Source organism: Macaca thibetana, chromosome 7, assembly GCF_024542745.1.
Source record: "Macaca thibetana thibetana isolate TM-01 chromosome 7, ASM2454274v1, whole genome shotgun sequence".
NCBI classification, from domain to species: Eukaryota; Metazoa; Chordata; class Mammalia; order Primates; family Cercopithecidae; genus Macaca; species Macaca thibetana.
Window position 1 is genome coordinate 73357194 of NC_065584.1, and position 14450 is coordinate 73371643.

General features: G+C 43.2%; 2 protein-coding genes across 2 annotated transcripts in view; both read left to right on the forward strand.

The window, feature by feature from the left end:
- The window catches only part of SPTSSA (serine palmitoyltransferase small subunit A), a 41460-nt gene that overhangs the window by 11267 nt on the left and 15743 nt on the right, over positions 1 to 14450 (forward strand). The gene's annotated exons all lie outside the window — the stretch shown is intronic.
- Positions 7037 to 10478, forward strand: LOC126959168 (etoposide-induced protein 2.4 homolog). The gene is given in 2 exon segments (XM_050798116.1): positions 7037 to 8108; positions 8111 to 10478. Coding segments are annotated over 2 exon segments (1023 nt in total). The 5' UTR covers positions 7037 to 7174; the 3' UTR covers positions 8200 to 10478.

Here is a 14450-nt window from a genome sequence, read left to right on the forward strand (position 1 = left end):
AGGGCCTGTAAGGGCCAGAGTAAGAACAGACCTTGAGTGAGGAGTGATCCAATTTACCTTTATTTAAGTTTTTTTTTTTTTTTTTTTGAGACGGAGTTTCACTCTTGTTGCCCAGACTGGAGTGCAATGGTGCGAACTCGGTTCACCAGAACTTCCACTTCCCAGGTTCAAGTGAGTCACCTGCCTCAGCCTCCCAAGTAGCTAGGATTACAGGCATGTACCACTACAGCCGGCTAATTTTGTATTTTTAGTAGAGACAGGGTTTCGCCATGTTGGTCAGGCTGGTCTTGAACTCCCGACCTCAGGTGATCCGCCCACCTCGGCCTCCCAAAGTACTGGGATTACAGGCGTGAGCCATGGCACCTGGCCCCTTTTATTTAAGTTTTTAAAGGTTAACTCTGGTTATGGGGTTTGGAATAGGTGAAGGTCTGTGAGAGGAGGCAGTGGTAGAGGCAAACGTCAGTGTTTTGGTTTGAGGGTAGTCTTTGAATGGTAATGAAAAAAGAGCATTACAAATTTTAAGTTATATGTTATTTTCAGTAGCAACTAAATTATTTTCTTAGATTTTTGCTATATCCTCAGATGCTTACAACTTAGCATTTTTTAATTCTCACAGGATCCTCCCCGCTTCGGCTTCCCAAAGTACTGGGATTACAGACGTGAGCCACCACTCCTGGCCAAAAAGGACTTTTTTTGCATCTCAATATACTAATTAAAGTATTTGGGAGTTTGGAAAATATGAATTTTTAAGTCGTAGATAAAATAGATTATACATTCTTATGGTTGAAACACAAAAGACACAAAAAGGTAGTTGGTGACAGTCTTCCTTCCACCCCTGCCCGAGCCACCCTGTGACAACCAGTGTCAGCAGTTTCCTGTGCATCTCTCCTGAGATATTCTGTGAATGTATAAAAAATATACTCTTTTTTTTTGAGACAGAGTTTCGCTCTTTTGCTCAGGCTGGAGTGCAGTGGAGCGATCTCATCTCATTGCAACCTCTGCCTTCTGGTTTCAAGTGATTCTCCTGCATCAGCCTCCCCAGTAGCTGGGATTACAGGTGCCTGCCACCATACCCTGCTGATTTTTTGTATATTTAGGAGAGACGGAGTTTCACCATATTAGCCAGGCTGGTCTCGAACTCCCGACCTCATGATCTGCCCGCCTTGGCCTCCCAAAGTGCTGGGATTACAGGCGTGAGCCACCGTGCTGGCTCCCATTTTTTTTTTTTTTCTCAAGATGGAGTCTTGATCTGTCACCTAGACTGGAGTACAGTGGTACAATCTTGGCTCACTGTAGCCTTGGCCCCCTGGGTTCAAGCAATTCTGCCTCAGCCTCCCGAGTAGCTGGGATTACAGGTGCCCACCACCATACCTGGCTAATTTTTGTATTTTTAGTAGAGATGGAGTTTCACTATGTTGGCCAGCCTGGTCTTGAACTCCTGACCTCAAGTGACCCACCCATCTTGGTCCCCCAAAGTTCTGGGATTACAGGCATGAGCCCCTGTACCTGGCTGGGAAATGCACAATTGTAAGATTAGGAAGTAATGTGGGAGAAGTAAATACATTTATAAGGGAGAATGGGAAGGACAACCAGCAAACCACAAGAATTCTCAGACAGATCAAGCTCTGGGAGTACAGTGGAAGCAGACCACCTTTAATTGGTTTCTCCTTAAACTATCCTAACCTCCTGAAAAGTTGTCTTGTTACCTCCAGGGCCCCACTGCTTTAGTTTGAAGAAAACTGCTCTAGCCTGTTTTACATGTTAGCCTTTATATTTGGCTGATTCAGTGAGAATGTTAGGATATCTCTTAACTGTACTCCTTAGAATATTGACTTTTTCTTTAGTAGTTTTTGGTTGGTAAAGGTAGAAAATAATGAAACCTGTGCTTAACAAGAACTAAATGGTCTATACCAGGACAGGCAGAGAACATCATGGTTGGGTTAATGGCAGTGGAAGCCACACATTGATATTCCGCAGCAGTGTTTCAGCATGTGATTCTAGTGATTTGTGAGTAGTGATCACTATAGGCCCTGTCTCCATTTTCTTAAAAGACTTTATGATTCCTCCAGACTATGAGTGTTGTAACATTTATGGTACATAGGAGCTAAGATAGGTGTTTTTTTTTTCCCCCTAAAACAGGGTCTTGCTCTGTTGCCCAGGCTGGAGTTCAGTGGCTGGCATAATCTTTAGTTCACTGTACCCTTGAACTCCTGGGCTCAAGCGATCTTCCCGCCTCAGCTTCCCAAGTAGTGGGGACTACAGGCACACACCACCATTCCTAATTTTTAAATTTTTAGTAGAGACAGGGTCTCACTATGTTGCCTAGGTTAGTCTTGAACTCCTGGCCTCAAGCAGTCCTCCTGCCTCAGCTTTCCAAAGTGCCGGGATTATAGGTGTGAACCATTGGAACTGGCCTCTTTTTTTTTTTTTTTTTAAAGAACAAAGCCCAAATGCTCAAATTTAATAATTTAAGCTGGCCGGGCGCGGTGGCTCAAGCCTGTAATCCCAGCACTTTGGGAGGCCGAGACGGGTGGATCATGAGGTCAGGAGATCGAGACCATCCTGGCTAACACGGTGAAACCCCGTCTCTACTAAAAAATACAAACAATTAGCCAGGCGTATTGGCGGGCGCCTGTATTTCCAGCTACTCGGGAGGCTGAGGCAGGAGAATGGCGTGAACCTGGGAGGCGGAGTTTGCAGTGAGCCGAGATCTCGCCACTGCACTCCAGCCTGGGCCTCAAAGCGAGACTCCGTCTCAAACAAACAAAAAAATAAATAAATAATTTAAGCTATGTGTTCCAGAAGATGTACTTGATAGAGGATATACACTTTTTATAAATTGGCATGTTGAAAAAATAGTAGTTATGGAATGGTAGAAAGATAGTATTTATGATCAATAGTTATGAGAAATAGAAGTTTTACTAATACAAGGATTTTGGTCAGCATGTATTATATATGCTTCTGAAAAATTGCAAAATAATTGGGTTTATGGGAAAATAGTATTGAGGCAGACCACTCAAAATGTATGCAATTTAGTTAGTATGCAAGCACTAACAAACACAATACTTGGCATCTTGAGGGAATAACTTGGATATCCCAGACAGGCAGGCAGCTCAGCTTCACTGGAAGCTGCCTGAGGGGACATGACCAAAGCATGGACAAAGTTGAATGGAAATGTCAGCAGTAGGTGCTGATGTAATGCAGATAGTGTGGGCTGCCATTGAGGCAGTGTAGGGGCAGTGCCACCTGCCACGCTAGCTGAGAGCTGTGCTACCCTGGAGGTGCCTTTCTCTGAAGAGGGAGACTGGGTGCAAACGTGAATTTCTGATTTTCTTAAAATAGTTAAAAGGACTTCTGTCTGTATAGCTGAGTTGAGAGATGTTTCCTGCTTGAGGTGATACAGTTGACCCTTGATCCACTTGGGGGTTAGGAGTGCTGCCCCCAGGCCCTCATCCTCACCCCACAGGCAGTTGAAAATCTGTGTATAACTTTTGACTCCCCAGAAACTTTGCTAATAATCTACTTTTGACCAGAGCCTTACTGATAACATTAACAGTCGATTAACACATATTTTGTATGTTATATGTATTATATATTGTATTCTTACAGTAACGTAAGCTAGAGGAAAGAAAATCATGAGGAGGAGGAGGGGGTCTTGCTGTTTCAGGGGTGGCAGAGGCAGAAGAAAATCCATGTATAAGTATAAGTAGACCTGCACAGCTCAAACCCTTGTTTTCAAGCGTCACCTAATTATTTTCCCACTAACCTGCTCCCCTAACTGATGAAATATCCCATATGAAGGAATACAGCTCGTATACTCTACTAGTCATATGTGAATTATCTGATGTTACAGAAACATGTGCTGTAGCAGAACAGATTATATTTCAGAGCAGACTGAGAATTTTTTTTCCCATAACAATGGGACTTCAAATCTTCCTAAGGGTAATAGAAGCTCAAATCAATAAATGTGTGCCAGAGACACCATAGCCTCAGTGTCTTCTGGGATTAGAGCTACAAACCATTTCCAGGATTTTAGTCCATAGTGAAAAATATTCAGTTTGTAATCATTACTGATTTCAGCAGCATGCTTTGTTGTTTGTTTAGTTTTAAAAGAGCTTGTCATCAAGTTGTAGTTTCTAAAAACGGTTTTCATACTTAGGTTTGTATAATCAGCACACTATAGAAAGCTTAGAGAATGGATTTTGCTTGCTAAACACTAACTTCTGATGGTGATGTGCTATCCTTTAACATGACCCATGAATATCAAATTGGTTAACATACAGAGGAATGTGACAGTATAATAATTGTGACAGTATAATATTTTCCACTTGCTTCAATGTAAGGAAACTAGAAAAGTACCAAGGGATAGTCAATATATCTAGGAAAAATTAACTTTCTTTTTTTTTGTGGGGGATGGAGTCTCACTCTGTTGCCTAGTCTCCAGTGCAGTTGCATGATCTCGGCTCACTGCAAACTCCACCTCCTGGGTTCAAGTGATTCTCATGCCTCAGCCTCCCGAGTAGCTGGGATTACAGGTGTGCACCACCGTGTCAGGCTAATTTTTGTAGTTTTAGTAGAGATGGGGTTTCACCATGTTGGACAGGCTAGTCTCGAACTCCTGATCTCAGGTGATAATGCCCGCCCTGGCCTCCCAAAGTGCTGGGATGGAATTACAGGTGTGAGCCACCACTTTCTTTACATTTCTGTTGGTGATGATCTGCAGTTTTTTAAGGTCAAGGGAAAAGAAAACTACAGTAATAAGGAAGATTTCCTGTTTGGGGCCTCATTCAGTAGCCTGCAGCTGCTTTCACTTAGGGCTTTGATTGCTTTTCAGTAAACAGCATGTGATAATACTTCGACAAATGCTTTGTTTTCTCTTTTCATTAAGATGATTTCTTAGATTTATCACAACTTTTGAGTATTTCTAAGGTTAAATAACATTCTAGAATTGATTTTTTTTTTTTTTTTTAATGGAGTCTCATTCTGTCACCCAGGCTGGAGTGCAGTGGCGCGATCTCACTGCAAGCTCCGCCTCCCGGGTTCACGCCATTCTCCTGCCTCAGCCTCCCGAGTAGCTGGGACTACAGGCGCCTGCCACCATGGCCGGCTAATTTTTTGTATTTTTAGTAGAGATGGGGTTTCACCATGTTAGCCAGGATGGTCTACATCTCCTGACCTCATGATCCGCCCGCCTTGACTTCCCAAAGCGCTGGGATTACAGGCGTGAGCCACCGTGCCCGGCCTAGAATTGATTTTACAAACGAAATTTGATTAATATAGGATTGGATTGCTTTAAATGTTTTAGCTTTGCTTTTTAATGTGACTAGTGTAATCAGACTTAAATCATTAAAATTATTTAGAGTAGTGAAGATGTATAAGTCATACCCACTGGAACAAATGTCTATGACCTTTTCCCAATGAGAAACTACCTTTAATTTTTCCAAAGTCTTGTGATTAGATTACTAAGGTGGGTGATGATAGTTTAGAGTTACTGATTGGAACAGGAAATGTTAGTTGCTATGGTTTTGTTTCTAATGTACTGTATTTATATGTAAAGCATTTCCTCTCTTTATTACAGGACTTTTTTTTTTTTTTTTTAAGTTGCTGATAATGGCCTTTTTATGGGCCAAAAAAAAAAAAAAATCTTTATTTCTTTCCTAGCTTGCTGGAAACTTAGCTTATGTTTAGGAGATTCCTCTTAAAGAAGAGAAAACAACATATAGATTCTATATATGGCTTCACATCTACTTGCTTTTATGTCCATGGAACCCATAAAATATTTATGTTATGCCCAGGTTATAAAGAACCTCTGATTGTTCATTTAGCCCTTGAACAAACATTTGTCTTCAGCACCTGCACAGTATCCTGGCACATTATTTGCTCAGTTCTGGGATGGTTCATGAAGCACCTGCTTTATCAAGTGATGCACTATAGCTGGAAGCAAAGGCTCAGTAGAGGTGCTCTGTCAAACACTAAGTCAGTGTTTACAGACAAGTCATAAACACAAAACAGAACAGCCCATTTTTTAGTTTTTGAGGTTGTATTCTACATTGCACTTTGTTCTCTATTGCTTGAGTCATGGAACCCCCTCTAGAATATAGACCTGAGTAATTTGTATATAGCTACTGGCACTTATACAAACAGCAAGAAGAGTTCGGTAAATAGAAAGATTACTCTAGTACTTTGTATATTATCTTCCAATATATGTGTATTGCATAAAACTGATGAATTTTTACATTTTTTCTTTGTGTACATGTGAAACAGAAGATTGCCTTATGGATGATTGACAGGTGGTACCTAAATGTCCTCTTCAGACAAGTGGGATCCCATGTTAATGAAAGAAAGGACCTCATTTTATGAAGAAACTCAGGTCCAGAGAAGTTGTGACATCCCAGGATTACACTATAAATTAATAACAAATTAGTAGCAGGATGAACTTGGGCAAACATAGGTCTAAGTCATGATGTTAAATGCTCAAACCCTCAAATAACAGTTTTAATAAGGATTACATTGCCTTCTCTTGCAGAATAGGTTTGATTCTGAATTCTCACAATCCTGAAAGATAGGTGATGTATGTCCACATTTTATTGATAAGGAGACTAATGTTCAGAGAGCTTTTGACACAAACAGATGGCAGAGTTATGACTCAAACCTGGGTCTCCTCTAGTGCTGTACTGTTTCTACTACCCATTTCTTAAAATTCAGTGTGTCAAGGATACTTTAAATTTTGAGAGGCTTGTTACAGAATGAGATGGATTGAGAAATCTATACCAGATAGCAAATTATAGCCAGTATACTTTGTTATATATATGTTTAGCTTTGTGAGAGCACTTCTGAATGTCATAATAAAACCAATGCCTAGGCCGGGTGTGGTGGCTCACGCCTATAATCCCAGCCCTTTGGGAGACTGAGGTGGGTGGATCACCTGAGGCCAGGAGTTCAAGACCAGCCTGGCCAACATGGTGAAACCCCGTTTCTACTAAAAATATAAAAATTAGCCCCATGCAGCCCGGGCATGCCCAGTGCGGGCACAGTGGCCCCGGCCCTGGAAGCGCCCCCGACAGAGCCAGCCGCGGCGGGTGAGGGGCCGGGCCGGAGCCGCGGATCCTTCATGATGAGAGATTTGGGGACACTTCTCTCTCCTCTGTGTAGTTGATAGTTTGGTGGTGAAGAGATGGCTGACAGTGTCAAAACCTTTCTCCAGGACCTTGCCAGAGGAATCAAAGACGCCATCTGGGGTATTTGTACCATCTCAAAGCTAGATGCTCGAATCCAGCAAAAGAGAGAGGAGCAGCCTCGAAGAAGGGCAAGTAGTGTCTTGGCACAGAGAAGAGCCCAGAGTATAGAACAGAAGCAACAGAGTGAGCCACGTATTGTTAGTAGAATTTTCCAGTGTTGTGCTTGGAATGGTGGAGTGTTCTGGTTCAGTCTCCTCTTGTTTTATCGAGTATTTATTCCTGTGCTTCAGTCAGTAACAGCCCGAATTATCGATGACCCATCACTACATGGAGATGTTTGGTCGTGGCTGGAATTCTTCCTCACGTCAATTTTCAGTGCTCTTTCGGTGCTCCCCTTGTTTGTGCTTAGCAAAGTGGCGAATGCCATTTGGTTTCAGGATATAGCTGATCTGGCATTTGAGGTATCAGGGAGGAAGCCTCACCCATTCCCTAGTGTCAGCAAAATAATTGCTGACGTGCTCTTCAGCCTTTTGCTGCAGGCTCTTTTCCTCATTCAGGGAATGTTTGTGAGTCTCTTTCCCATCCATCTTGTCAGTCAGCTGGTTAGTAGTCTCCTGCATATGTCCCTTCTCTACTCACTGTACTGCTTGGAATATCGTTGGTTCAATAAAGGAACTGAAATGCACCAGCGGTTGCCTAACATAGAAAGGAATTGGCTTTACTACTTTGGGTTTGGTTTGCCCTTGGCTTTTCTCACAGCAGTGCAGTCCTCATATATTATCAGTGGCTGCCTTTTCTCTATCCTCTTTCCTTTATTCATTATCAGCGCCAATGAAGCAAAGACCCCTGGCAAAGCATATCTCTTCCAGTTGCGCCTCTTCTCCTTGGTGGTCTTCTTAAGCAACAGACTCTTCCACAAGACAGTCTGTCTGCATCGGCCCCGAGCAGCTCCACTTCTGCAGAGAAGTTCCCTTCACCGCATCTGTCACCTGCCAAACTGAAGGCTGCTGTAGGCCACTGAGTTGCCTGCCATCCAAATGGAATGGGTGGGATTGGAAGAAAGCTGTGGCAGCTCTTTTCCCTGTTCACCTCCCCCTGCCAGGGAAGGCAGGACCCACTCTGCCAAGGGCCCTCTGCATACTCCCTTCTCTCTGAGGAACTGAAATGTTTGTCTCTGGTACACGTAAGGCAGAATGTTCCCTGACACCAGTGTGTGGATTTTTAACATCACCGTGAGTCTGAAAGGACCACAAGTTTTTCTGCAGCTATTTTCTAGCATTTGCCAGTCCTCGTGCCTGGACTGATTTGAATACTTTGTTTTTCTCCCTGTGCCATTTACCCTTCCACCTTTCCATCCTGCCTTCCACCACCCTTGGATGAATGGATTTTGTAATTCTAGCTGTTGTATTTTGTGGATTTGTTGTTATTATTATTTTTTCTGTGAAGCACATACGTTGGATATGGGAGGTAAAGGAGTGTTCCGATTGCTCCTGGTCACTCCCTTTATAGCCATTACTGTCTTGTTTCTTGTAACTCAGGTTAGGTTTTGGTCTCTTGCTCCACTGGAAAAAAAAAACCCTGAAGAAATGAGATAGGAGGAAAGACCTCACAGCCAGTTCTGCTGGGTTTTGAGGAGTGATTTTCTTTCTTCCCCTTGAAGGGGAAAAAGCTATTTTCACTGGTACATTTAACGTCCCCCAACTATGGGGAGGTACCAATTATGGACAAGTGCCACTGCAACAACACTAAACCTGAACTTTTCAACTCCGTTGGGGGTGGGAGGCGGTGGGCAGAAATTTACTGTTGGCTACTGCCAGGTCTGTTTCATATTTCAAAGGAATATTGGGTGCTGCAAATAGGAACTGAAGAGATAAATGTATTAAACCTGTAATTGGTTGTTTTCCTGTCATTTTAAGACTAAATGTGGGGGGCAGATATCAAAATACTTGTACAATTTTAAAGTGTCACAATTAAACGTGAGCTGGTTTCCCACACAAAAAAAGAAAAAATTAGCTGGGCATGGTGGCACATGCCTGTGATTCCAGCTGCTCGGGAGGCTGAAGCAGAGGAATTGCTTGAACCTGGGAGGTGGAGTTTGCAGTGAGCCAAGATCGTGCCATTGCACTCCAGCCTGGTTGACAGAGCAAGACACTGTCTCAAAAAAAAAACAAAAAAAAAAGAAGAAAAAAAAAAGAGGGGCCAGGTGCAGTGGCTCACGCCTGTAATCCCAGCACTTTGGGAGGCCGAGGTGGGTGGATCACAAGGTCAGGTGATCGAGAAATTAAAAAAAAATTTTTTTTTCTTTGAGACAGGGTCTCACTCAGTCATCCAGGCTAGAGTGCACTGGTGTGATCTTGACTCACAGCAACCTGGGCTTTCTAGGCTCAAGCAATACTCCTGCCTCATCCTCCTGAGTATCTGGGACTACAGGCATACATCACCATGCCTGGCTAATTGTTTTCTTTTTTTTTTTTGTAAAGACGGCTTCACTGTTGTTGCCCAGGCTGGTCTTGAACTCTTGACCTCAAGTGATCCTCCCACCTTGGCTTCCCAAAATGCTGGGATTACAGGTGTGAACCACCACACCCGGCCCACATTTTTTGATTATTAGAAGTTCCTCACTGTCCTGTTATCTGCTTGTTCACTTACTGTGTCCCTGTATAGCTAATTTATTATTTTTTTAAAAACTTTTTAGATAGAGTCTCACTCTGTCGTCCAGGCTGGAATATAGCCGTGTGATTTCAGCTCACAGTAGCCTCAACCTCCCAGGCTCAAGTGATCCTCCCACCTCCGTCTCCAGAGTAGCTGGGACTACAGGTGTGTGCCACCACGCCCAGCTAATTTTTGTATTTTTTTGTAAAAGAGATGGGGTTTTACCATGTTGCCCAGGCTGGTCTCATATTCTTGGTGTTAATGGTGGAGGGTATCCCGGTTCTTGGTGTCTTGAACAAAGAATTGGTCAAAACGCACAAACAAAGCAAGGAAGGAATGAAGGGTTTTATTGAGAATGAAAGTACACTCCATAGTGTGGGAGCGGGCCTGAACACAGGGGCTCAAAGGCCCGGGTAACAGAATTCTGGCGAGTTTAAATACCCTCTAGAGGATTCCATTGGTTGCTTGGGGTATGCGCTATGTAAATGGAGAGGATGAAGTAAAGTTACAAAGTCATTTACTTGGCATACACCCTATGGAGAGGATATTTCCTGTCATGGCTGAAGTGTGAATCGGCCTTATGTTCTCTCTGCCTCCAGACACTATTTTTCTGCCTCATCTCCCCACTGAGAGATGTGATTCCCATAAATCTTTTTTTTTTTTTTTTTTTTTTTTTTTTTTGAGACGGAGTCTCACGCTGTTGCCCAGGCTGGAGTGCAGTGGCGCGATCTCGGCTCACTGCAAGCTCCGCCTCCCGGGTTCCCGCCATTCTCCTGCCTCAGCCTCCTGAGTAGCTGGGACTACAGGCGCCCGCCACCGCGCCCGGCTAATTTTTTGTATTTTTAGTAGAGACGGGGTTTCACTGTGGTCTCGATCTCCTGACCTTGTGATCCGCCCGCCTCGGCCTCCCAAAGTGCTGGGATTACAGGCTTGAGCCACCGTGCCCGGCCAGCCCCCCCATAAATCTTTATGGGAGGCAGAGGGACCAATGTTATTTTTCTATAACTACTTCATGCTGCCTTGTGGCCTAGTCCCTACCTATTGGGGACCACAGAACTCTCGCCCTGCTCTATCTAGTGAAGGTAGGGTAGCTTTTTTTTTTTTTTTTTTTTGAGATGGAGTTTTCGCTCTTGTTGCCCAGGCTGGACTGCAATAGCATGATCGTGGCTCACTGCAACCTCCGCCTCCCAAGTTCAAGCGATTCTCCTGCCTCAGCCTCACAAGTAGCTGGGATTACAGGTAACCCACCACCATGCCTGGCTAATTTTTGTGTTTTTGGTAGTGATGGGGTTTCACCATGTTGGTCAGGCTGGTCTTGAACTCCTGACCTCAAGTGATCCACTCACCTCAGCCTCCTAGAGTGCTGGGATTACATGCGTGAGCCCCTGTGCCCTGCCAGCAGGGTAGCTTCTTGATGGCCAGGGGTGGTGGCTTCACTTAGAATTGGCTGGAACCTTTGTTGCATGGTCATCTGAAGCTTGATGGTCTCTAGGTGAGAGGGAATGAATTTGGTTAAAAGATTTAATGGGAACTTCAGAGGTAGATGCCTATACTATCAGAAATGTTTGTTACAGAGATTTGCAGAAGAAAAAACAAAACCTTGTCTGTTCTAGAACCCATGTGTTTCCTTAAAGTCTTAGCACAAACAACCCCGTTTTGGTTTGGTTTGGTCTGTTGGGGCCCAGTGGATGAGCTTAGTCCAAAACAATGGCCTCCCAGGATTTTGTTGAAAAAATTCCCCCTTTTTGTTCAGATTCTCACTTAGGTGAGAGTATGACCAAAACTTAGGGCTGTAGGACCACTCTCAGTTACCGTCATTTTCGTTTCCAGTCTCAGCACATCATTTATAGGTTAAGTCCTCATGGTTGCACATTTCCTTCAGCTCTTGTCATTCCAGTTGAAGAGAGATAATATGACATTCTAGAGATGGCTGCATGCAAGCATTTAAAACCTTTCAGACAATACAGCACATCAGGGAGACGATTATTATGACTGTTGGGAGGATAATACCAAGAGTTCAGAGTATGATCCTTACCCGGGTCCCCATACCAAACCACCTAAAATTACATAGATTAAAGAATGACCTGGGTGAAGAGTCTACTTGCTTGACCAAATGGTTTTTTTTTGTTTTTAAAGAGATGGAGTCTCGCTCTGTCACCCAGGCTGGAGTGCCACGGCACAATCTCGGCTCACTGCAATCTCCACCTCCCAGATTCAAGCGATTCTCCTGCCTCAGCCTCATGAGTAGCTGGGATTACAGGTGCCCACCATCACGGCCAGCTAATTTTTGTCTTTTCAGTAGAGATGAGGTTTCACTATGTTGGCCAGGCTGGTCTCGAACTCCTGACCTCAGGTGATCAACCTGCCTCAGCCTCTCAAAGTGTTGTGATTGCAGGCGTGAGCCACTGCGCCCAGCTGATTAAGTGGTCTTTTCATTAATCCCCTGCAATTGAATTTTTATAATATGCAATCTGTATTTCTCCATAAGCCTCAGGTGCCAGCAGCTGCACAGATACTTCTCTGTTTAGCCAATTCTATTATTTAGTGTAACTTTCACAAGAGAATTTAAAGTCTGTTGTGTGATATAGCTTTTAAAGTAGAATGTGCTATAGAGCCTTCGGGATACATTTCTAATCATTGCTTCTTTCACTTTAAACCATGGAAAAAGAGCCAAATAACTGATGCCTTTCTTTTTTTTTTTTTTTTTTTTTTTTTTTTTTTTTGAGACTGAGTCTGGCTCTGTCGCCCAGGCTGGAGTGCAGTGGCCGGATCTCAGCTCACTGCAAGCTCCGCCTCCCGGGTTTACGCCATTCTCCTGCCTCAGCCTCCCGAGTAGCTGGGACCACAGGCGCCCGCCACTTCGCCCAGCTAGTTTTTTGTATTTTTTTTTTTTTAGTAGAGATGGGGTTTCACCGTGTTAGCCAGGATGGTCTCGATCTCCTGACCTCGTGATCCGCCCGTCTCGGCCTCCCAAAGTGCTGGGATTACAGGCTTGAGCCACCGCGCCCGGCCCTAACTGATGCCTTTCTAGAAGAGTGAAGGCCTCCTGGCAATGTTCTCTTTAACCCATGATGTGGGTTAAGAGGAGTGAACCAGTGTTTTGTTTTTGACTGATTATGTGGCAATGTATGTACCATTAAGGTTTCTTACCTACATTGGGCCTTCATTTGTTATCTGTCAAAGTATAAGGTTATCCAGGTAGAAGGCTGGCTGCAGACGCCTTCATAAATAAAAGTATACCCCATAAATGCACATAACGGACCCCTTTTCCACTTCTATTGTTCGTAGAGATGTAGGCAAGAAAAAAATATTCAAAGATAAGAGTTTCATGATAGTAGAAGTCTTAATCTGTGAACTTGGAAAAGCTGTTCACATCAAGGATGCCATCTTCTTGGGAGAAATTTCCCTGGTTGGCTTTATCTCAAAGGTGCCAACTGATGCAGTTCCAAAAGCGTGGAGGGACCCCTCTCAGTTGCAAGACCATGAACCCAAAGCCCAAGGTCCCAAAGTTTTGTTGTAGTGTGGATGGGAAGGACAGTCTTTCTCTAATGTTCTCAGAAGATTCAAATGATAAAAAGCTTTTTTTACCTGGTGAAAATACACTGTAGCATAGAAATCTACTGTTACAACATCAGCCCTCTTGCATGGGAAAGCTTTATACAACCAGATAGCAGTGGAATGAAACCACTTTATAAAATGTTTAAATGGTGCACCAGGTGACCAAATGTGCGTGAAGCTTTAATTGTCTTCCCAGTAATATGGCACCAAGTATTAGTTATAAACTATTTTAAACAATTTTAGTATCAACTGGTTTGATTTGGTTATTTCTGTGATTTACAATAACTTAACATAATAATTATAGTTGATAGCATATACTTAGACATTAGAATTTTAGAAATCCCATACAATTTTGGAACATAGTATTATTAACAAAAATATAACCTAAAGAAGATTGAACATCGTTTTGGCAATCCCATGTACCTAAACATGTCAAATAATCCTGTTTACCTCTTTTCTGGATGTTTTCAGGGATCCTCTGATCCATCCAGAAAGTCAGGCATTTGGAAAGACAATTTTGAAACTGAAGTTTGATTTTGGAATTCCAGATTACCATACATTATATATTTTGCCAAAATGATGACTCAGAAATTTTATTTTATTTATTTTTTTTTGAGACAGAGTCTTGCCCTGTTACCCAGGCTACAGTACAGTGGTGTGATCTCGGCTCACTGCAACCTCTGCCACCCAGTTTTAAACAATTCTCCTGCCTCAGCCTCCTGAGTAGCTGCGATTACAGGTGCATGCCACCACACCCAGCTATTTTTTGTATGTTTTCGTAGATAGGGTTTGGCCACACTGACCAGGCTGGTCTCGAACTCCTGACCTCAGGTGATCTGCCTGCCTTGGCCTCCCAAAATGTTGGGATTATAGGTGTAAGCCCCTGCGCCTGGCCTAGAAATTTTAAAGAAGCAAAAACCTTTTATAACCTTTTACCAAAAAGAAAAAAAATTTTTTTTCTACTATTTTTACACAGCTTGCATGTAAAACATTTTTAGTAGTCTTTTTTTTTTTTTTTTTTTTGAGACAGAGTCTTGCTCTGTCACCCAGGCTGGAGTGCAG